Below are 25,139 nucleotides of genomic sequence, written 5' to 3' on the forward strand. Positions count from 1 at the left end.
ATATCAATATAAAAAGATTTAACAGTGTCTTTACTACTTACCAAGAGTTCTCAACAAAACAAACTGCATTCCTAATGCAAAAGGCCTCTCTCCTTCTTCCACTGACCTGGAAAACAGTGTAAAAGCAAAATGTCATACAGACAAGCAATTTACATGGCATAGTGGTTACTTTATAATTCCTCTTTATTTTGACCCTTGTGATGCACTCTGTACGCACAATTAAGTTTCCACTCTGGCACATCATGTACAACTAAATAAATAACCATAATAATAAACCATGCTAGGTATTAGTTCAGTATCTGCATCCAGAATGAAAGGGTTTTGTTTAGAAGTGTTAGAGAGAAACACAATAACAGTGTGTGCTATTGTCAGCTTGGTAAAGTGTCATATAGCTCAGTGCTGCCCAAGTATTTCCATGAAGAGAGCAGGACTGGAACTATGTGTTCACATAATAAATTGTATTAAACCAATGATATTATCATCAGAGACTATGGCACTTTCCAGGAAGCTGGCTGCACCAAAGAGTGTTTGGAGGATTGCATCTGCTTTATCTACAGAACCACAGCCACAATACAGCATACTTGCCAACTCTCCCGGAAAGTCCGGGAGACTCCCGAAATTCGGGTCAGTCTCCCAGGCTCCCGCGAGAGCTGGTATTTCTCCCGCATCCTGGAATTCACAGAGAATCACGTCATTTGAGGCGATTCTCGGTGAATCACGCCATTTTGGAGGGCGGGAGGGGGCGAGGCCAATCGTGTCATTTTGGCCCCACCCCGCGACGTAAATTAGGGTTTCGCGGGGGCGGGGCCAAAGTGCCGTGATTGGCCTCGTCCCGCCCCCTCCCGCCCTCAAGTCACGCCTCCTCTCCCGGACAGTTTCCGGGAGTAGGCAAGTATGCAATACAGGGGTCATGTAGGGTTGGAAGCAAATTGCTTCATGTTGCACATAATACCATCTGCGTACAAAGCACTAGTTATGCTTGCTGCCATACGAAAACTAAGTGTGAAGGAGGGGGAGTGTAAGCCTGGCAAAATACATTATGGGCCTGATAGAGCAAATGTGATTTATGTAGACAGAGACTTAGACGCACCTGTCAGGGGACGGGAATCTTGTGGGTGACATATCCAGCTGAGATGCGTCCAGCTAGACCAGTGTTGGCTAACCTTTGACACTCCAGGTGTTGTGAAACTACAAGTCCCAGCATACCCTTCCAGCAATAAGCTGCTATATATTGGCAAAGCATGCTGGGACTTGTAGTTTCACAACACCTGGAGTGTCACAGGTTAGCCAACACTGAGCTAGACATACCCATATAAAAGGTGTCTTTTGTTTAGAGGCAATTTACACCTGTGTTTTAGATGGCAATTACATCCAACTGAACACAAGGCCCTATGTGTGTACCTGCCTGTAAGGCACCAGTTGTTGTACTGCTTAATATAACAACCCAATCAAATAAATAAGACACTAATAAGATTATTTGTATTTAAAAGAAATCTCAGTGCAAATCGGATATCCCTCTATATATGTATCCAAGTCAGCGAACTCTGGGGATCAAAACAGATGGTACTAGCAAAGAACTAATACTGGACATACGTAACACAACAGACATTTATTACAACAAAAATACATTATGAAGCTTGAGTTAGAGATCTTATTATCTTTCAGTCTTGAGTGTTTTGTACACAGTCATAAAAACACATGTAACAATATAACAATATAAACAAGGCCTTATAAGTTCAGTTTAAATGTCACATGATGGAAATAGTTCTTAAAGTCACAGTCACTGGGTTAAAGGATTTTGTCCACCCAGAAGGCTATCAGGATTGCACTGTGATTTCTTTTGATTACATTATTAGTTTGGGGAGATATGATCCCCCTGATGGAAGCTGTATCCTGTAATACCTTTATTTCGTTAGTGGGGAGCGTTTGGAGGTATTCATTGCGCTGTGTTGGTTCATGTATTTTTCAAAAATAACTATTGGTTATGAAAGCATTACAAATAATATTGACAAATTTATCTATATATATATATATATATATATATACATACACATACACACAAGTTAACCCGTGCATGATACTCATGCAATTCTAGTCAAATCAAGCTACTTAAGGTGTTAAAAAGGTTCTTGTCATGCATTTGGGCCATAGCCCAGGCCTCCTCAGGGGAAGAGCGTTACTTCCCGACGTAAGCGCCCTTTTTTAACGTGGTTTTGTCCACATGTCACCACCTCATCATTCTTCTCCATCACCTCATCCTTCATTTTCATCGCCACATCTATCCAGATGTCTATCCAGACACAGTGATCTCTCTCAGCGGTCCTGAGTATAACGCTCCTCTCACTCTGTCACCCCTGGCAACCAGCAACCACTCCCCACTGTCACCCCCGGCAACCACCAACCACTCCCAACTGTCACTTCTCCTTCAAGAAATATATATATTTTTTTTTTAAATCTTTATAAACACTTTTAACAATTAACAAATTAATTTAACAAATTAAAAACATCTTAGTATACCAAATTTCAGCCCTTTCTGAATTTTCTTTCCCACACACACTAAGAATTTAGTAGGTCAGTGTATAACTCCGCCGAGCAGGTGGCGCTGCAGCTTGGTTTTATTTTTTCCACACACACACACAGACAGACTAACACACGCCACTAGGCATTTATATTATAGATATGCACACAGTTAATGAGCTTGTCAAATCTGGAAACACTGGATAAGAGTTATGTTTCAATGCGGGTTGAGGGTACAACTTTTTTTTTTTGGTCTTAGTCCTGTTTTATTTTTTTTAAACAGCTTCATTATGTAAAAATATTTTCAGATTTATGTTGTTGTTGCTGCTGATGATCACTTGTCTATTAAATCTTGGTATCCTCTGGATGCTGGTTGCCATTGTCAGCAACGTATCAAATGAGTTTCTAGGGAGTCCATAGATGAATTTCAATTACTTCCTAAATGTTAAAAAAGGACCCAAGTCTTTGGTTCAAAATTTCCCCTTGCCCCCTTCCGCCCTTGCCTTGCCTCCTTTTCTTACCTTAACCCCACACCTTTATTTCCTTTTGAGTTGTTTTTTTTTTTTTCATTTTTTAAATCTATTTCATTGTTTTACACTTTTATTACTAGGCTTTAAATTAAAAAGGACCCAAACCAAGCTTCAAATAAAAGAAACATTCAGTAAAAGCTAAAAATTTTCACTTTAACGAATATACAGGGCTGTAATGGAAAGTCAGGGCAACACTGAACAATGTATCTAGCTTTCATATGTGTATGAAAATGTACATGTCTGGGCTTTGCGGTCTTTTAAATATAAACACTTCATTTATTTCAAGTACTGTGTGTTATTCAGCTCAATAGTACACACTTTGTTATATTAAGTGTCCAGTGTTTTTCTTTGCTATTTAAGGTGAAGAGTTCACTGCAAGATGGCCCTTAGGCTGGAGTTACTGTACATACACTGAAATTTCTCAGATATTTAGTTAAGTTCATTTCAGGACGCGGGTGACAGAAGAAATGACGCAGAATAATGTGTATGCGGGCTATGTGTATTATGTGTAGCTGGAAGCAGGGTTCTGTGCGTGCCTCTAAACCTACAAATGTCAGGTTCTAGGCATTTCCCAATGTTGTAAGTTAATGCTTTTAAAGTAATAAACTACAAATCTAAATATTTTGTAAGCTACAAATAAAAATAAAATAATTAGAAAAAAAGAACATTTTTGAATCCTGAAATTAAATTCTGTCCAGATTTATGCTATCTGAGATGTTAAATGTACATTTTGTGTCTGTGCTGTGTGTAGGCAGCACATGTGAAAATCACTGACCTTTTTCAGCTCTATCTTTGCATACAGACCGGTCCCACTAACACATTTTAAAGTGCACACACACTTTCTGGACCTTGGAACTGCCTAACTTTGCCGATTTGTGCATGGTTGAAAAGAGTGAAACATCACATGAAAGTCGAACCTTTTAAAACTGCCTTTAAAATATTAATATACTGCTCGGTTTAGCTGTATTTATGTGTCACATTAAACATGACCGTGAAGGAATATCATGTCTTTACTATGTGTCACTTTTGTGTTAGAACCCAAACACAGTGGGCGAAGCGCGCTTAGAGATGTGCAGAAGTCCACGTGCGTGCCCAATATCTGCCGCTTTCGAGGTGGTGGAAAATGCAAATCCTTTAGTGCAACCTCAACACTACTGTAAATGTATCCTATCCACCTCATTTAGTCCCGCAAAATAAGATCTTGTTTTTGCATGAGGGTATTAAAGCAGCCTAACTTATGCATCCAATTTGTACGCCATAGGAGATACCACCAATCCATCCAACTCCTCCCATCGCATGGTGAGAACTTTTGTACCCCCGCCGTTGCCAATGCCTTGTCCGGAAAATTCATATAACCCCATGTAATACTGGGTATTTGTGCAAAAGTAGGCTTTTGACATCACAAAATAAAATTTTACTCTGTGATTAGATGTTTGAACCTTCGCAAGTGTCAGACACAGCTATACTGAGTATTTTGTATTGGTACATTATAATACACAACTCTTTACTTACCATAATTAAAGAACCAACATGCTATCACAAGTTTACCAAGTTTTTTAGTTTAATCCGTTTCCGCTCATGATAATTCAAGCGATACATTTATGCTACATTCGATTATATTTCACAACAGCACAATGGCGCCTATATTAGTATCGGAAAACCACGAAACCTCTTATTCAGTTTTTGGCGTGAAAATTTTGATCACATGATAGTAATTATTTCTTGAATCTGCTTGACACACTTTAAGACAGTAATGGGCAACTTGTCATAGCTAGAGACTGCACCCCTCCTCCTCCAGACATGCCATGTACGCCCTGAACTGTGTGAGGAGGAGGTCACCAGACACAGGAGTCTGCTGCCCCCGTTCTGTCTCATTCTCTGCGTATTAAGCAGAAAATAAGATTGGTGACAGCAGGTGAAGGCTCATATGCCCACCATGGCTTTAGGAAGTATTTGAATCTCAATGTAATTCATAAACAAAATAAAAATATAAATATAGATAGTGTATGTTTTACACAATTATTTTAAACCGGCATTGAGGTTAAGTGCGTAGTTTACGAATGCTTCCAGACACAAGCGCAACAGAGTTTTTCCTATTCATTTCAATGGCCCATTCATTTCATTTGGGTTTCCAGAGTGTAGAAACCTCATTGAAATAAATGGGAGAAGCTCCATTACTAAACTAATAAATAAAACAATAAATAAATAAAAGAGCATGGCTATCAGCCAAATCCATAACCAGCACTAGGGCTAGCTAGCTTGGACTGATTCCCTCTGAAATAGGGAGACATCGAGGTCAGAGTATTATACACCAAAAAACCTAATTGCTTTCAACTCAGCATGAGCCCCTCTGTGGGTATAGGTTCCTAATATTGAGGAAAGATCTCCTCGCACCTGATCTGTCATTTTCATTAACCCTGTGAATCTCACTCTCACTTCACTCTCCTGATAGGTCACATTACCTTTTTACTTTAGATTGTACCAGTGTTAGTTTAGGGTTTGTAATGCAATTGCTGCAATTACATATAAAATGAAGCCATGAAGGAGTGGCAAAATATATAAATTATATTGAATAAGAGAGGAAAAGATTAAATGGCTCTCCAAATATAAGCGATTACATCACAAATAATCAAATACAAGAATATATTGTAAAGGATATTATTTGTATTCTTGTCATGTGTGTATGTAATACCCACTGACACTAGTTTATCTAAATATTTATATAGAATCTGAATATTATGCTATTACAACCCACTGGTCCTAGAACGTACCCTGGGCAGCACAGTGGCTAAGTGGTTAGCACTTTTGCCTTACAGCACTGGGGTCATGAGTTCAATTCCCGACCATGGCCTTATCTGTCTGGAGTTTGTATGTTCTCCCCGTGTTTGCGTGGGTTTCCTCCCACACTCCAAAAACTTACCGGTAGATTAATTGGCTGCTATAAAAATTGACCCTAGTCTATGTGTCTGTGTATGTGTTAGGAAATTTAGACCGTAAGCCCCAATGGGGCAGGGACTGATGTGAGTAAGTTCTCTGTGCACCGCTGCGGAATTAGTGGCGCTATATAAATGAATGGTGATGATGAGTCAGGATGTCTATTATGTACATGTATAAACCTGAATGTCCTCACCTGAGAGTCACTATGATCGCTGAGGGTTGTGCGCAAGCCGTGATGAGGGTAACAATGAAAAGAAATATCAGGAACGGAATGAGTGTATTGCAGGTTCGATCACACTTCCCCGATACAGCATAGCCATTTTCATGCAGATAAGTCTTAACAATGACCACTCGGAGTTGGCTGCGTTGACCGACTGTGGGTGGAGAAATAACCTGTCGACTTTGGACACAGGCACATTCAGTATAATTTTTCACCTACAACAAAAACAAACGCCAGGGGTTATATTTGAAGGATTAGATCATTTCCGACACACAAGACAACAACTCTGATAAGCTACTAACTAATAACTATGTCTAGAACCAGTAGCTTGGAATTACTTGAGCACATAAATTTATGTTTGTATTCATTTCAATGGCCCATTCATTTCATTTGGGTTCTAGCCTGTAATAGTGTAACAGTCGGGATCAAATTACAATAACGTAACTAAAAAAAAAAACAAGCCATATATTCTACAACAATCCTAAACGTGTCCTTCACACATTCCCATTAGAAATAATCATCCCAACTTGTAGTCGGTGTGTCTACTGTTAGACAAGGTGATAAGAGATTACTAGATCTCTGGTTTCAATTGGTCACGCAGCCTATGGCCCCAAGAAGTTCCGTCTATATAAATAAATGCCAGTAACTAATTGGAAACAAGATCTCCATTCCAAAGTCCAAGATTAAAGCTGGGCCAACTGAATTGAATTACTTTAAAGTAAACTGTAGAGAAGATTTTAGGATAACAAATTAACCAATTTAAAAACATATCTCCTACCGGTGGTAAATCAGGTGCATGCAGGCTAAGGTACACAATGGTTAGATAAGCACAACTGACATATTATGATATGACAGAAAGTATCATTTAATCATCACAAACATGAAAAAAAAAACATCAAGTTGAGCAACAAGAACAGTTCTCATGAGACTCCACAGTGACCTTCAGAAATAGGACGACACAATAACGTGGCAGCATGCAGGGTTCTCGTGTTGCATTGGCTTGTCTATGAAAGGCTGGAATGCCAACATGCCATGGATTCGCATCCTGCAAGCTGAGATCACCTTCCCATCCAGAAACTGAGAGCGTGTCTGAGCAGCCTCTTGTCCCTGGACGGCTTTCAAGATGCTTATAGTTCCTGTTAAAAGCTAGTAGCTACACACTGAGTTCTGCAGTCTTTGGATAGGTATTATGGACAGCCATTATGACTGACTGTCATGGCAGGAAAGAAGATAGAATTATTGGGCTTTAGAAAGCATACTACAAATAAAGTTATCATATGAGAAACTGAGCTGCAATCATAGACCTACCTTGCATGTGGCATGCAACCATAGAGCAAAGGCTGCTTTCCTACTACGTTATATGCACACTTAAATAATGGTGGCAAGGGCTACATTTTTAATTGTAAAGATTCATTTTACTGAAGAGTTACTTATATTGAGACTGGTCTGATTAAAAAAGTTCTGTAACCTAAAGCGACCAATTAGATTCTCCGTTTTTGAAACTTCTCAAAAACTGTATTTAGTGCTGTTTAGAAAGTGCACATGTGATTGTTCACTATGTGATTGCACCTTCTCCCTATGCACCATTTTTAGAAATGTCTCCAAATGTGTTTTTGGAGATACATGTATTAAACCAATGCTAAATACAATTTAAATTTAAATGTAATACTTGATAATTCCAAGCAAGCTAGCAGAGGTGATAAAGCTTTCTGCAAAGGAAGAAATATGCAGAATCATCAGTAAGTTGGCAAATCGCTATGATTGACATGGTGCAATATAGATAATTAAAGCAAATGTCAAGCTTACTATATGTTAGTGGTTCGGAATGAGTCACCTCCAAAGCACACCTGATAAATCTGTGCAACTGTGAGTAGTTCATCGGCAGCGTCATCCACATTGCTGACTGTTAATATCAGCAGACACTGGGGCTACTCCAGAGCCATTTACCTTGTAAACTACTTTACAGTGACAGTACCAGCAATATTGTACGTTTTTATAGTATTTATATCGCAGTTGGAAAAGTGCAGCAGATTTAGGGTAGGATCACACAGGCGCTTTCCAGATAAAATGCAATAGTATTCATAGCGCTGAAATCGCCCAGTGCAGACAGACTGGAGCGAATGCAGTGTTTTCTTATTGCAAGCACTACCGTGTGACCAAGACTGAGCATTCCCTATTCACTTCAATGTGTCAGCACAGATCAATTTGAGCATTATATATGGGGGTATTCAATTGTTAGCGTTAACGGGAAAAAAACGAGCGCTCAAAAAAATATTACAGTTTATACGGTAAATTACCGTATTAACGCTAAGATTTTTTGAGCGCTCGTTTTTTCCCATTAACGCTAACAATTGAATGAACGTTAGTTTTTTTTTTCTAGCGATCGAATCGTCTGTATGACACTACCTGTACATCTCATAGCTTACAATGATCACTTACAACAATCTTTGGCACAAGATCTGGAAAACATTACTATTAAGTGTTTTGGACACCTGTCCCTGCGCTTTACAGCACTTAGGTGAACCTGCCCGAAATTGTAAACGGTTCTGATGTAAACTCAGCTTTTATTACTATGGAGTAACGCTACATTTAAAGTAAAAGATTTCAACATGACCACAATGAATTTCTGAATAACTTTGCTACAATTTTGGGGAATAGTTTTTCATCCATTAATGGTGAAAGATTTATCTCTGGAGATTGCACAAACGTAAAATGTCGCATTGTATATTACGCTGAGATAAAATGTACACTTAACTAAGAAGTGTCTGTAGAAAATAATTTCACTTACAGCCAGAAAGAAGCACATTCTGTACTTACTGCAATGCTTTGATTTCCCACATTGATGCATCCAGCGAGACAAGGATTGAAGTATGTAATTCCATCTGATCCACACACTGGCTCGTATTCATGAATTTTACAACCACAATTCACATTACAGCCACCTGTTAGATTCCTGTGTGCCATCGTTAGTGTGGGACTAGGGAGAAAGGGGGAAAGAATACACATTCAACAACAGGGACAGAAAAAAGAACAGTACATGTATGTATTTACAGCAAGCTTAGACAACCTGTGTCTCTGGGTGTTGCGTGGGACGACCAGCTGGAGAGTCATAGGCTGCCTACTTCTGATTTGCACATACACAACTAACAAATGCAACTTATTTTCAGATTAAGGGAAAGGTCAGTTACACCAGTAAAATAAATAGAGTCGTCCACAATAAGTAAATATCTGCAATTAAATCAGCATGAAGAAACAACAAGCAGTGATGCATGGCACTACACAGTAAATGAGCTGTGTCTGAGCTGTTATATATTACTGGGTGGCAAATTAAGCTCCCATAGGCCTCAGGTCATGCTCAAGCCGTACATCATTTAACTATAACATAAAAATAATACAAAGTAGATTGAGACTGTTTGAAACTGATCTTCACTCTGGTCAATACTGAATTGTTTCTTGAGGACTGATTAGGTTGCACTGATAATTCAGCGCAACGAGTCAGATAAAGATACAACCTGGGATATTAAATCTTTTCATCGCTTTCTATATATAACACCACTTACAGTTTTTAAGGATTTGTCTTAATGTGTTTTATTATATATGTTGATTAATTTATAGTTTATATGAATAAATTATTGTAAATTCTGCAGATGGATTGTAGTGCTTTTCTCTGCCATATATGTGTAATTTTCTTTTACCAATGGCTTTTTGAGTGCTGTCTCTATGTGTTTGTGTAATCATTATCATTTATTTATATAGCGCCACTAATTCCACAGCGCTGCACAGAGAACCATTTACCAAGTCCCTGCCTCATTTAGTCCCTTCCTCAATGGAGCTTACACTCTAAATTCCCTAACATACAGACAGACTAGGGATAGTTTGATAGGAGCCAATTAACCTAGTAGTATGTTTTTGGAGTGTGGAAGAAAACTGAAGCACCTGCAGGCAACCCACACAAACACGGGGAGGACATACAAACTCCACACAGATAAGACCATCGCCGGGAATTGAACTCATGACTCCAGAGCTGTGAGGTAGAAGTGCTAACCACTATGCCACCGTGCTGCCCTAGTATACATCATTTATCTAATAACACTTCAGACGCTAAGGAACAATCTCTGCATGTTGTATATCTAACTCCTCCTCTCAACAGTATGCGGATTACTCCACAAAATTCATCTTCTTCATGAGTTCTTCATGATGTTCTCTCAGTCGTGGCTTGGTCAATGCATCTACAATCATAGTACCTGCCGATCAATAATGCCTTTGTCTTGTAAGTCTCTCATGGGGTGATATTTCATGTGAATGTACGTGTAACATGAAGGGGCAGAGTAAAACTAACATAGGCTCTTTGGAGGTGCTCAACCTATGGCCCCATTCCAGTTATGTTTTCTATACCTGTCCATCATTATTTAATATTCCCTATGTAACATTGTTAAATTTAAATATTCATTATTTAAACACACAGCAATGACTCACCCATGTATTTTAATATATGCGGAATGTTTTAAAATCAAAGGGCCTGAGTCATTAAGAAGAGTAAGACAAAAAAAGAGTAAATGTTCTCAGGGACAAAACATGATACAATGCAAGGGGAGCAAATTAGTTTATTATTTTGCACCTAATTTAATTTCCAGCTGTTTTTTCACCTAGCACACAAATACTTGATAGCTTTATTTTTACACTGAAATTTAAAGTTGATCTAGGATATGCCTTACCCCAAATATAAATCTGTCCCCACATTTTAAATTCACCTCACCCTTCAATGCAACATGGGTTTGCCCAGGTGCAAAGTTACTAATTTTTAATGCTTTGCTCTCCTTAATGACTCAGGTCCAAATTATTTTTCAATAAACATCAATAGTATCTATACAAGTTCATTGAATTAACAGCAAGTCCTTCATACTAACATAATCTCTTCATAATTTCCTACTTTTATCACTAAATTTAAAGGTGGAAACCTGAGCCCCAGCCTACCTCCCAAAATACCCTATAATAGCATGACATTGATCATACTTGGCCTATTAACTCCTTTGTTCTATATTCATAAAATAAATATTTACAAAAGTAGAGTGCAGGTTGTGCATTTAAACTGTGTCTTTTGTCCAAGCTCCAGTGTCTTCATCCTGTATGTTTAGCTGAAAACCCAGAGTCCAAAGCTGTAACGAAGGTTGACAAAGGCGACACAGATCCGTCTTGAAAATGAACGCTCTCTTTCTTACAACAGATGACCGATCATCTACGCAGCAAGTCCTAATTGTTTGTGTCCATCAATTCCTACTATAAAAAGGTGCACCGATTTGGCATTTTCATTAAGATTCTTTGACCTCTTTGTCAACCTCTGTTATAGCTTCAGAAACCTTGTGTTTGACTGAGTGAAAGCAGTGGGGCTTGAATGGAGGACACAACACAGATGTATACTCACCTTTATTCAGTTATTGTCATTATTGCAAGGTTTGGGGGCAAAATAAAAAAATATCTGTAATTACCTGTATTAGCGGTACGTTCCTTGGCGATAGATCTAATTATGTATTTAGTGGCAATATTTATGTTACCAATACCATAAAATGGATTATTATCTCCCTCTCTACTATATTGACCTTTTAACCCTCTAATCTCTGTACCTCCTTCACCCACCTCGTAAGTAATTGTTTTTATTTATATGTGATGATGTGTCTTTTCTGACTGTACAAATAAATGATGATTATGTTGTTTTGCATTATGGATTAGGAGGATATAATATAGTTGCTTTAACAACCAAATGTTCAGCTTGATCCCTGACTACAAACAAACAGCATAATGTAGGGGAAACTTTCATTAAACAGACAGGATTACTTGACTCAGGGTTTGTAGCTCAGTATCCTATTATTGGTGTATACCTACCCAGTAGTGTAAGGTATATTAATACCCCCAAGATTAATACTTTCACATCCCACAATGAAAAGGGTGGAGAAGCAAAGCAAGGACACTCCGCAACAGATCATTGCCAGCTTTGCCGATTCCCTGGCACTTAGTTTCAGTTTCTTGATGATGTAACCACCTAACACAATACCCACACCGGCACTTGGGACAATGATCAGGCCTGAAAATTAGAATAAAAATCATCATGTAATGTTATAGTTTATTATATACCTTAACAGTTTACTCAAAAAAACCTCAAAATTCACAATGCCAATAATAGGCAAAGTGTACCATATAAAGCATAAATACATGGCTATGTAAAACACAAACATCCTTTAATAATGTGACATATACAAATACTTAGTTAGCACAACATAGTAGCCCATAAATCTACTTTGGTCACCAGAGGTAGAGGAGTTGTGTGCCCTTGTACAGTCAGTGAGAAAGAGATTACCCAGCTGCGTCTGACACTGAAGGAGTCAGTACAAAAAACGTGTGGGATGCGCCACTGGAGGAGTCAGGTCTGCAGGTGGAGGGCTCAGTGCACATAAGTGTTATTTAAAGGTCTACTACCAGCTAGTAAAAGATTTTATACTAAGGTGTCCTTCCACCAAGCCAGAGCCCGGGTGCTTTTTCCATGCACGGAGGTTCCTCTTACAGCCCTCGCTCACACCCCTTCTCTGGTACTGGCGAATGTTTAAGATAGGAGAACAGAAGAGAGATAAAAACAGATGATGGAACAGGGACTTGTGAGCATCCAGTCTTCTACATTCATTTATCAATACCAGAAGTGGAAAGGAGATATGGATTTAAAATAAGACCTTGAGTGCCCAAGTCCATAATCAGGCTTCCAGTGCAGGAGATCAGCTCCAGTAATGAGTAACTGTGTACGTCTGTCTGTCAGTTTTTCTGACTGCCTCTCTGCCTGAATCTCTTTGTTTACATATGGTGTATCTATGCACTGTACCGTGTGCAAGTTTATTTGTAGCTTTCTCCCGATGCACCCAGTCAGTCTGTTTTTCCCTGTCTGTCTCTCTGTCTGTTTGTCCCCATCTATGTGTCCTGTCTGTCTCTTTCTCAGTTTGTCCCCATCTATTTGTCCTGTCTGTCTCTCTCTCTGTTTATCCCCATCTATGTGTCCTATCTGTCTTTCTCTCTCTGTTTGTCCCCATCTATGTGTCCTGTCTGTCTTTCTCTCTCTGTTTGCCCCCATCTATGTGTCCTGTCTGTCTTTCTCTCTCTGTTTGTCCCCATCTATGTGTTCTGTCTGTCTCTCTGTCTGTTTGTCCCCATCTATGTGTCCTGTCTGTCTCTTTCTCAGTTTGTCATAATCTATGTGTCCTGTCTGTCTCTCTGTCTGTTTGTCCCCATCTATGTGTCCTGTCTGTCTGTCTGTTTATCCCCATCTATGTGTCCTGTCTGTCTCTTTCTCAGTTTGTCCCCATCTATGTGTCCTGTCTGTCTCTTTCTCAGTTTGTCCCCATCTATTTGTCCTGTCTGTCTCTCTCTGTTTGTCCCCATCTATGTGTCCTATCTGTCTTTCTCTCTCTGTTTGTCCCCATCTATGTGTCCTGTCTGTCTTTCTCTCTCTGTTTGTCCCCATCTATGTGTCCTGTCTGTCTTTCTCTCTCTGTTTGTCCCCATCTATGTGTTCTGTCTGTCTCTCTGTCTGTTTGTCCCCATCTATGTGTCCTGTCTGTCTCTTTCTCAGTTTGTCATAATCTATGTGTCCTGTCTGTCTCTCTGTCTGTTTGTCCCCATCTATGTGTCCTGTCTGTCTGTTTATCCCCATCTATGTGTCCTGTCTGTCTGGTTGTCCCCATCTATGTGCCTGTTTGTCTCTCTCTCTCTCTCTCTGTTTGTCCCCATCTATGTGTCCTGTCTGTCTCTTTCTCAGTTTGTCCCCATCTATGTGTCCTGTCGGTCTCTCTGTCTGTTTATCCCCATCTATGTGTCCTGTCTGTCTCTTTGTCTGTTTGTCCCCATCTATGTGTCCTGTCTGTCTCTCTGTCTGTTTGTCCCCATCTATGTGTCCTGTCTGTCTGTCTGTTTGTCCTGTCGTTTCATGTATCATATTCCTTATCAGAGATAAGTGAAATATACAAAACTGTTCTACAAAATATTTGCACAATTCCATGTGTTTTGCTGGTGAAATATGGCCATAGGGACTCTTAGCTCTACCCCCGCCACACAGCTGAGTGAATTGCACATTGTCGTCCCTGCTCTATTCATAGACTAAAATTTCAGGAAAATGTGAGTTTACAAGAACAGTGCGCAATGGTGAAACTAAAGCAGAACTCCAAGATTGTATCACCTCTGAGAACAGTCTGTTCCACTACAAAATTGAATGAGGGACTTTTTTCATGGAACAGTTTGGAAAATGTTGCTCCTCCAAAGGTTCTATGAAATAATAATTTTAGGCACTGATTACCAGTGCAAATATCTCATAGATGACCATATTTTTATGTTTGCAATTATATTTTTAGAATTTACAGGCTAAGATTTAGGGATAGGGCTTTGGTTAAGACAAAACCTGTTTGCCTGGGAGAGATCTGAGCGTGTGGTTTACCTTCTATGCACAGTTGTACAGCTGTTATGGGTAGAGGCAGCCAGACCAAAGACCAAGGTCAAGCACAGTACAGTCTGCGAGCTCGACACAGAAGGTGAGTAGAGAGCTAGCTCCTCGGGCAGCTTCCTCTGTACACCCCAGCTCTACTGTAGTAGAGCTGTGGTGAGTCACACTGTCAGAGTAGAGAACTAGCACCGCAGCCAGCTTCCTCTGTACACCCCAGCTCTACTGTTGTAGAGCTGTGGTGAGTCACACTGTCAGAGTAGAGAGCTAGCTCCCCGGGCCAGCTTCCTCTGTACACCCCAGCTCTACTGTTGTACATTCTGGTGGGAGACAGCCCTGGAGAGAGCAGAGAGCACAAACAGAACACTTGATTAAAGCTCTTTCTCCTGGGCAAACAGTGTAATGGGAGAATCCATGTTTTGCCAACGATACAGTAAAAAAAAGGCAATGTGTAATAAAGCAAAAAATAAAATCATATGACCTGGTCATAGGTCTCCTTTGAGGTTGTATTAGTTTGGAGTTAAGATGAAAATAATAACATGCAATACGGCTATGTTTAGGAGGGCTCTGGACTTAGACCAGTAAAATTCAGATAAGATAGAAGTCATTCTGTACAGCCTGACGATTTTAATTTTTTGTTGATTCACTTCTATTAACATGAGTGTAAGTGCCATCCAGTGAACATGACAAGTTAGCCATAGACACAAGAGGAACAATGCCCCTACTGGGTCAGTGAAGATTTTAATGTTTACCAGAGAACAAAATATGTGTAGTAATACTGGCACACATACTGCAAACTGGAGCATTATCATTGTGATCACTATGCCTCAGAATGTTCCAAATGCAACAGAGGAGACAGTTTTCAGACAGACCTATAAATGTGCAGTCATCTACCAACCACATTAATAAATGGCCATGCCTGTCCACCTTTCTGTGTACAAATTAGAAAGTGACCTTGTCTTTGAACGGTAGGAAAAGCCCATGTTTAGGAAGCTTAACGTTGGAACAAACCATCTCTCTCAGCTATGGATGTACCTGGAACTTTATTTCCCAATATGAAACAATATCAGTCAAACTGAGTTCAGTTATACGCGACCCTCTCTCATAGCATTGCTATAAGGGGATGTACTTCTGGTAGAGAACTCAAGTTATGTAACCACCAGGCTCCCAGACATACTTCATCATCTATAAATAGAACACACACTACAGTATGACACGATAATACACTTGGATTATGCAGAAATATTTTTCAAGGACAAACCTTTCTCATCAAAAGGATTCAAAATCACTGGGCAGCCCAGACTTTGCTTCTGTTAGTCTCATTACATAAAGTCAGATTGCCAAAAATAATAAATTTTAACCAGTTTACGAATGGGTTTTTTAGTGCGTCATTCTATCTAACTCGATATTCCCTTTCTAGAAATGTCACCATTTATTTATAGCATTTATATGAAATCCACTAAAAGCTTTCATTGTGCATTAGTCTTTTAACGTACTGCATTAAGGAGCTTACAGTGTTCCCTGGCACAGAAACCACAAGGTAAAATAAAAATCATTGATTTACCATAAGTCACTGACATGTACAGAACAATAGATCTTTATACATCATTACAAAACAGCAAAGGGAAGGAATAACCAGCAATGCTATTAAATAATTTACACCTCGTGTGCACTATCCCATTTTTCTTATGTGTAAAATATTAATGTTTAGGATATTGGAGCAGAAGTGTGGAGATAGCACATGCAGCTACAGCAGATTTATCTGACCCTGCATATGCTATGTAATGCATTAAGTGATGTATCCCAGACCGACAGCATTCAGTGCCTAAGCAGTCAGTAGCAGTCAAATCAAAATAGAGCTGCAAGGTGATACTGCCCAGCCATTTACCTTAATGCAATCTCAATCCATTAAAATATATGTAAAATATGTAAAAATGCAATATTCCATTTTGTTGCTAAACAACTGCATTGAAATGCACAAAGGTTCAATCTATATGTGTTATTTAAACTGAAATTTCCTTATACAGTGACTATAAAACAATTTACTCCCTTTGACATTTTTCACATTTCATTTTCTTAAATCGTAGAATCAAAAAGGATTTATTTGCAAATTCCTATCACCGATCAACACAAAATGTCTGTACTGTTAAATAAAGAAAACAACTTTTAAAATTCTACAAATAAAAATAAAATAGATTACATAAGTCTTCACATCCTTCTTAGAACTTTCCCTTTTAAGTACTTGGTAGAAACACATTTGGCTAAATTAAAGGTGTGAGTCTATTTGGGCACCCTGGGGACCCTGTAATTTTCACCTTCTGTTAATACTGAATGAGTTCTATCAGTTGGACGGGGGGACCTTTGGTGAATAGCACTTTTTAAATCATTCTACATATTCTCAATGAGACTGAGATCAGGCAACTTCAGGACATAATTTTTTTGCACAGGAGTCACTACCAGTGTGGTTTTTGCTGTATGCTGTGAGTCATTGTCCTGCCGGAACTTCAATTTTAAGTGTTGCGTTAAGCAGCAGGTTTTGCTTTCTAGATTCATCTATATCAAACTCCTTCCATTTTTGTATATATTTTCACAAATTTCTACAGTCCTTGAAGCAGAAATGATGCACCTGCCACCTTTCTCCACAGTAGTGATAGTGTTTCTGGGGTGATATGCAGAGTGAGGCTTGCACCAAACATAGCATCTAACATTGAAGCCAAAAGGTTCCATCTCATTTAATCTACCTCCACTTGGTAGGAAATTGCACATATGTGAAATGCTCAGATTAATGTTGTGCCACGTACAGTTTCTCCAATCTCTACCATGAAAGATTTAAGCCTGACAGAGTGGCTATAGGCCTTTTGTTGATCTCCCTAACAAGTGCCCTTCTTGCATGGATACCAAGTTTGCGAGGATAGCCTGCTTTTCACAAGTTCACTGTTGTGGAATAATCTCTTTTTTGAGGATGGACTTCTCATGGGTGATGTTAAAAGTCTTTGAAATGTTCTTAAGTCCTATGTACTTTCCCTGATTGGTGCTTTTTAATAACCGTTTCTCTGACTTGCTTTAAATCTTCTTTCATCTTTATAATAAAGCTCTTGTTTGTAATTTACATACCAACCGAGGGGGTTTTCAAAGATAAGTGAATTTATTTTTAAATCAATTGAAACACTTGGGGTCTTCAACGCTCTCCATCAGCCCTTAAGCAAGTTATCTAGCATCATCCTCCATTGTCTGGATACAATTATAATCTTTATGTATGTCGAGTTTTTAAAAAAACTGAAACTTTATGTGTATGATCAAAAAGCTCAGATACGGAGGGAAGAGGATTGCGATGGTGATTTTTAAGGTCTAAGCAGGGTCTGATGTCGTGATCTATCTTCTCTCCAAAGAAGCCTGCATAAGTGGGAGAGGTGGATTTTCTGATGTCAAGGATTTATTTAATATATTCAGACACAGTTTCAGGAATAGATAAAGGATATACTAGGCCCTTAGTGGAAGAAGGTCCAGGCAAGATGGCACCATCATAGGGAACATAAGGTTGCAGGGTCTCAGCATTGCACTATACATCAGTGTCCTGAGAAAAAAGGGTGAATAGAATGGGAATGGTTTCCATAAATGCAGAAAGAAAATGAGAACAACTTTCTCCAAATAGGAGGTGAAGCAAAGAGACCCCCAAAAACAATTTGTCCAGCATTCTAATCCAAGAAAGAAGTGGGATTCAGAAGCCAGGGCTGACAAAGCAGTAGTGGGTTAAAAGTCTTAGACTTAACAAAAAAAGTAAATTTGCATCTTATGTAGAACACCAACTGGGGATGAAACTCCAATGTCACGGCAATAGGGTTTTTGGGATCCGTCTCGGGATCCCTGGGGCTATCTGTGGCAGGAGTGTAGTCGAAACTGGGAGGCCGGGTGAATGCCTTGCTCATAGAGCTTGCTCTAATCCCATAGTTCGAATCCTCGAAGTTAGGAGGAGGAATGCTGGAGACTGGACTCTGTACTGAAATAAATGCCTGGAATCTGGAGCTGATGGACTGGAACCTGAACGAAGGAGCAGGGGGGACCTGAACCCACGACGAGAGACTTAGTACCTCCAAGAACTTAGAGACTCAGGCAAATATAGTACCACAACTGGGACTGGGAAGACTCAGAACTCAGGCAGAGGATATACAGGGGTGGCAACCTCCTGAACAGACTAAGCCTGGAACTGCCCTGGACAACTCAGAACTCAGAACCTGGTTTAGGCCTGGAACTGGAAGTCAGTACCCCGAGACACAGAAATGGCTCCAGAAGGTGGATGACTCAGAACAACAACCTACTACCCCAGATAGCCAGTAGGAGAGACAGGAATAGATTGATGAGAGGAGGATCCACACAGAAGATAACAGCTGGAATCTGTACATAAGCTGATAGAATGAAGTTGAATTCACAAGAGGAATAAATAACCAAAGTATTTATTTCAGCAGGCAGATTGAAGCTGAATTCATACGAAGGGTTAATGGTTTGCAGTTCATATAACAGCAACAGGATGAAGCTGAATTCACACAAAGAGTTAATGGTTTGCAGTTCATATAACAGCAACAAGATGAAGCTGAATTCACACAAAGGGTTAATGGTAAAAGTCCATATAACAGTATACACAATGAAGCTGAACTCATTTAGAGAGTTAATGGTAGAAATCCATAGAACAGCAAACAGGGTGAAGCTGAATTCACATGAAGGATGATGGTTGAGATCTCTATACAGCAGATAGGTTTGAAGCAGCAACCAGCAGCAACTATGGGTGTCTGGAACTAAGAAAGTGTTGCTCTGGAAATTTGCTGAGTGTAGGAGGAGACTCTTATAGTCTGCAGAGGAAGCCAATTGGTGGATGAGATCAGGTGTTCAGACTCAGCAGGATGTTTAGCAAATGTCTTATTCAAGATGGCAGCCTCCAATACCGCAGACAGGAGTCATGCTTGTCCCAGGATAGAATGCTGCATTCAACCAGGAGGGAGATGTACGGTGATATGGCACCGCCGAGTGGTGTAAACAGGACTAAGACCCCGATTCGTGACATCCAGTCAACTGCACTAATAGCCAATTGTTTTCCAAGTGTACAGTTTTCAAGTTTTTGACTGTATTCAGTAAAGTTTACTTCTACTCCTAAGTCCAGGAAGGCATTTGAAAGAAATAAACTTTATGACCTCTCAGACTCCAGCTAGACATTGAAGATTCTTGGCTTCCAAACATATTAGTTGAGAAAGTGACTTTTAGTTGCCGGAAGATCCAAAAATAACAACTCATTTAAAGACACCTTGCCAGAAGGTGGCGACTTAAGCCTCATTGTTCTAGATGTAACAGAATGGCAAATGCAGAGGAATCTCAGTTGGGTTTGTAAAAAAACTTTACAAAATGCAGAACAGTTGTATAATATAGTATAATTATTTTCCATAAAGGGGAGGCCAGACAAGGACTTGAACAGGGAGAAAATGAAACCCCCTGTCAGAATTCGAACCCAGGGCTTCTGCTTCTGTGGACTGCTGCTCTGCTGACTAAGCTATTTGGGCTGCTGGTCAGTTTCTTGCATTTCCTCTGTGTTCTAGCTCCATTTCACTGATCTCCTGAAGTTCCAGGATGTTCATGCTCCTTCCGTTGACTTCCTATAAAAGCCTGACCAGTTCCTGTCTTCCTTGCCTAATTATTGTGCTCCTACCATTAATATAGTTTCTACTCCTGTTCCTGTTCCTGTATTCTGCCTCCTTTTATCTACTACTTGTGTACCGACCTCAATCTGTCCTCAACTACGCCTCTGCCTGAACCCTTTGCCTTATTGCCTTAATGTATACTGAACCCAGCTACTGTTGACCACTCTTTATATATAATCCTCTTGTGGCCTACTTTCCTTCTTGCCACTGGACTCCTATTCAGTCTCTGGACCATTACACTTCCTTTAGCCAGTTCGGGAACAAAATTCCCAGGTTGCAGCTCAAAATGAATTGAACATTGAAAAAGTCCATAGAGGCCCGTGGATCTGTATTATGACAATGAAGTAGAATAGTGGCCAGTTCATTCATTCAATGTGTTTGCTCTGCTTATTTCTATTTATTTATTGAAGCCGTTAACATTTCTAATCTGTGGGTAAATATATTGTTTGGTCTTCTATATTTTCCTGAATCTCCACTCAATGAAAGAGATCCAGTAGGGTATAAAAAATTGTACAAAATGGTCAGTAAAGTTAGTTAATTAACTAGCTATGACCATTCATGTCTTTCTGTGACCTACTCTTTTGTATAACTGAATGTCATTTTAGCTACAAAATATAAAATGCAAAAGAAACAATTTTAAGGAAAAGACAAAAATACATAGGATACAATATTGATTACTACATGGGGCAGTCCATCAATCTAACTAGCTAGGCATATAATGTCCACCTGATGCAATGCCTGAACATAACATCAATTTGGTGCATGTGCAACCCTGATATTCCAATATAAGAGGTGAAGCCTGAACAAACTAGATTATCTTATTTCCTTTGCAAGGGGTCACAGAGCTTTATTAGACGCTTGTTTAAATTAATCCAGAGTTAATCCAGAGGTAGTCTAAAGTTTTCATTTACAAAGGGAAGACAATGGGCTGGCTTGTGCTTTTGCAATATGTAAAATACATTAAATAATAAAAAAATATGTCTCACAAACAGGAGGTTTAGACTGGGCTGACACTGGAGCTCATTTATGAATCGGAAAAAAATATGCAGCTATTTTATTTTGAGCAAATGCACTAATTTATTCATTATGAACATACGTAGATGAACACACACTTTCTAGTTTTTGAAACTCCCCTCGTAAATGCGCATGGTGGAAAAAAAATATAAAACATTTCACTTCATAAAAAATATCATATATACAAAATATAAAAAATATCACTTTCACGTCTACAACCAAAGGGTCACCCACTTCATTAAATTAAATTTTTAATTTTATCTCCTAAAATACTGCTCAGTTGAGCCTCATTTATGTCCTAACTCCACTTAATATAGATTTCTTATTAAAATTGTTATACTGGGTACTATAATTTACAGCAATAACACCTGAAACTGAACGTCATCCTGAAATCGCTCATTGAAATCCCAGAACCACACTGTTGTTGCCACATGTGTGCTGTATAAATGGTGCCCCCAACATGTACCAAGTCTTGTCCCCATCATAAATAATTACTACCCCTGTTAGCAATCAAAGAGTATTGCCCCCTTAATATAATTATAAATTAATATTGCCCCCTTTAATATAATGAAATATCAAATGTAACCCCATAAGTTAAATATAAATTAATTATACACTCTTTCATTAGTCATAATTCATAAGCTCAAACTGAAGAAGGTCTAAAAAAAACAACCTTTTTTCTGGCGGTTTAGGTATTTTGAAACCATCAAACAACAGTTTAATATTACAGCCTCAAACCACCCTTTCGGTAAATGTAGTGGTTTGGGGCACTAAACCGACAGCGATGTGCGGCAGTTTAAAGCCGCCACCATATATGATTTTTAGCAAATCAAGCCTTAAAAGTCATTCACTGCCCCATTAGCACCACCTATGCAATAGTGACAGACGTCCCATCTTCCTAAGCAGCTATTTAAAGATCCATCAGCAAAGGAAAGAAACAGCACACTATTTAACAATGGCATAGGCATTAATATATAATAATGACATATTATTATGGTTTAACTTGCCCTATAATGCTTACTATAAAATAATAGTTCTACATTTTGTTTTCAAAATCCAAGAAAATGAATGTCAGCATGTCACCATAACAAGTCCTTGCTATTTAAGATTATAAAATAAATAGTGGGGGGGAAACGCAGTCTTGTTTGTTCCAGAAAAATGACTGTATTCGTTACGGCAGAGCAACACATCAGTTAATGTATAAACACAAAGCTGTGTGATATTGCAGCACTGCATTCCTCTGTGAATCTGTCTGTGCTTGCATTTTTCATTTCAGAGAGAAGAGACCAGATGACTATATGCATCTATAGGATAATCTGCTCACTGCTGGGATAAGCGGACTCCAAACAGCCACACGTTTAAAGCTCTGCTGGCTCCATTCTCTAACTTTTACAAAACACATGTTTTGCCTAACTTGTGAATGATATAAGCAGTCTGAAACTCTATCTACACTCTGTATAATTGTTTAGTGGCCTCAGGCCGGAAGCTTACAATAGAGATATCTGTTGAATTGTAAAGTTTACTATATGTTAAAATATAGCTTCTTCTCGAGTTTGTTAAATTTAGGGTACTGTTAAGCATTCATCGCATGAGCTTTCTAACAAAATTGGTGTCATTGTTTTCTATAGAACATAAAATATACATTTACCAGCCACATAATTAATTTTTCATGGAATGCCTAAAATACACGTTAAAATACTGCAATACATGCAAACAAATGCATGAAAGATGTTAAAAACTGTTAATTAACAATAAATGATGATTTCAATGTAAAAAAGACGAGGTCTATAAATAAGACGAAACACGTTGAAGAACTTGTGTGGCTGTTATACTTCTTACCTGAGCCTATGATCCAGAAAATCCTCTGGTACACAGATGTACTATTACTCTGGGTATTGCACTCTTTATATAAGAAATACTACACTATCTCCGGTTATTTGTTCTTTCATCTATGGTACCTCTATTGGAGTCACAAGGCACAGTGATCACAGGGATCTGGAATTAATATATATAGATGTGCCTGACTTATTCATCAATCTGGTGCGCGTAGAATTGAGCACCATTTCTACATTGGCCAAATACACTAAACTACACTATCAGGCGTATTTTCCTTCTCCTCCGTATTATAGATTTACTTCCTTTACCTGGCTTACCACCAGGCGTCTGCAGGACGGCAGCCGCCTGCTACACATAAGGTAGTGTTTGGTGGTGTATGCATAAGAAGTGTTAAGTGTTTATAAGGTCACACTATAACAGGGGGACCCGCAGCATGAAACCAGCATTGGACTGAACTCCCTAGGTAAATCAGGCCCGGCAAAAAAAAACAGGTCTCCCCAACACTGGGGCTCTTCCTGGCATGCCTTGGACGGTGGGTGCCAGGGTAATAGTAGATTGCCAACATAGATCTAGTACCACTTCTAGCTTGCATAGGTGTCTCCAAAGACCAAAAAGTAGGTATGTACCTTGAAGTGCCCTGATTAGACCTACTAGCAGTGCAAGTACAAAACCACAGAAATTTGCAGTGCGTATCCAGTGCACATGGGTACATTAAGTCATGTTCCTTACTGCAGTTGTTTCACTCAGGAATCGCTAAATTAAAGGGTGACAGTTCTACATAGATTATACTGTGGATATGGCCAGAAGCGGCTCTAGCTTTACTCCTGAAATTTGCAATGATATCACAGCAAGCATAATAAAACTATCTTTAATTTATTTTATACTGACTATTTACATAATGAACATATATGTCATATACATCCCACTGAACATCTCACATGCAACAAAACAGTCATACTAATACAGCTTACACTATACTCCTGCATTTTTTTCTCACTGTCTCCTTAAGTGTAACTTGCCACCTAGTATGCTAGATTATGCATGGACGAGGAACTGCTTGCGGGAGGCCTGTTTTGCTGACATGACTCCCTGCCCCCTGATACCGCAATTTATACTACAGGGAACAAAATTAATTTATTAAGGAAAAAAACACCTGCCATTTCTGGCACTCATACATAAATAAACATATAGTTAAATATGTATAAATATATAGCCAGTCATCTTAAGAAAGTTGATTACCTTGCCTCATCATCATCATTTATTTATATAGCGCCACTAATTATGCAGCGCTGTACAGAGAACTCATTCACATCAGTCCCTGCCCCATTGGAGCTTACAGTCTAAATTCCCTAGGATTGACACACACTCACAGACAGACAGACAGACAGACAGACAGACAGACAAAGGGAGAGACTAGGGTCAATTTTGATAGCAGCCAATTAACCTACTAGTATGTTTTTGGAGTGTGGGAGGAAACCGGAGTACCCGGAGGAAACCCACGCAAACACAGGGAGAACATACAAGCTCCACACAGATAAGGCCATGGTTGGGAATCGAACTCATGACCCCAGTGCTGTGAGGCAGAAGTCCTAACCACTAGGCCACTGTGCTGCCCACATGGTAGAAACCCCCCAGTCTATCCCACTAACCATGTCACGGGAAGAAACAAGTAAGTAAAGTTTATTGGAAGCTTATTTACCATCACACATTACAAAAAAAAATTAAAAAAGACAAAAATAAAAAATAAAATTAAAAAGCTGAAAATGTCCCTAGTGATAGAGGTTACCAAATCACATCCAAGTGCCTGGATAGATTCATCTTACCTACAGCTTTAAATTAAGGATCTGCATGTTTATGTTTTAGTCAACTTTCAGAAATAACCTTTAAATAAAATACACTTACATTTCTACTTACCTTTTTCATGTGATATT

General features: G+C 39.1%; 1 protein-coding gene across 1 annotated transcript in view; it reads right to left on the reverse strand.

The window, feature by feature from the left end:
* The window catches only part of SLCO5A1 (solute carrier organic anion transporter family member 5A1), a 74,882-nt gene that overhangs the window by 11,272 nt on the left and 38,471 nt on the right, over positions 1 to 25,139 (reverse strand). The window contains exons 6-9 of the mRNA XM_075213623.1: positions 12,085 to 12,283; positions 9,022 to 9,181; positions 6,178 to 6,419; positions 42 to 106 (exon numbers count right to left, since the gene is read on the reverse strand). Coding sequence (XP_075069724.1) covers positions 42 to 106; positions 6,178 to 6,419; positions 9,022 to 9,181; positions 12,085 to 12,283 — 666 coding nt within the window. The remainder of the gene's footprint in view (positions 1 to 41; positions 107 to 6,177; positions 6,420 to 9,021; positions 9,182 to 12,084; positions 12,284 to 25,139) is intronic.

This window comes from Mixophyes fleayi, chromosome 5 (assembly GCF_038048845.1).
Source record: "Mixophyes fleayi isolate aMixFle1 chromosome 5, aMixFle1.hap1, whole genome shotgun sequence".
In the NCBI taxonomy this organism is placed as follows: domain Eukaryota; kingdom Metazoa; phylum Chordata; class Amphibia; order Anura; family Limnodynastidae; genus Mixophyes; species Mixophyes fleayi.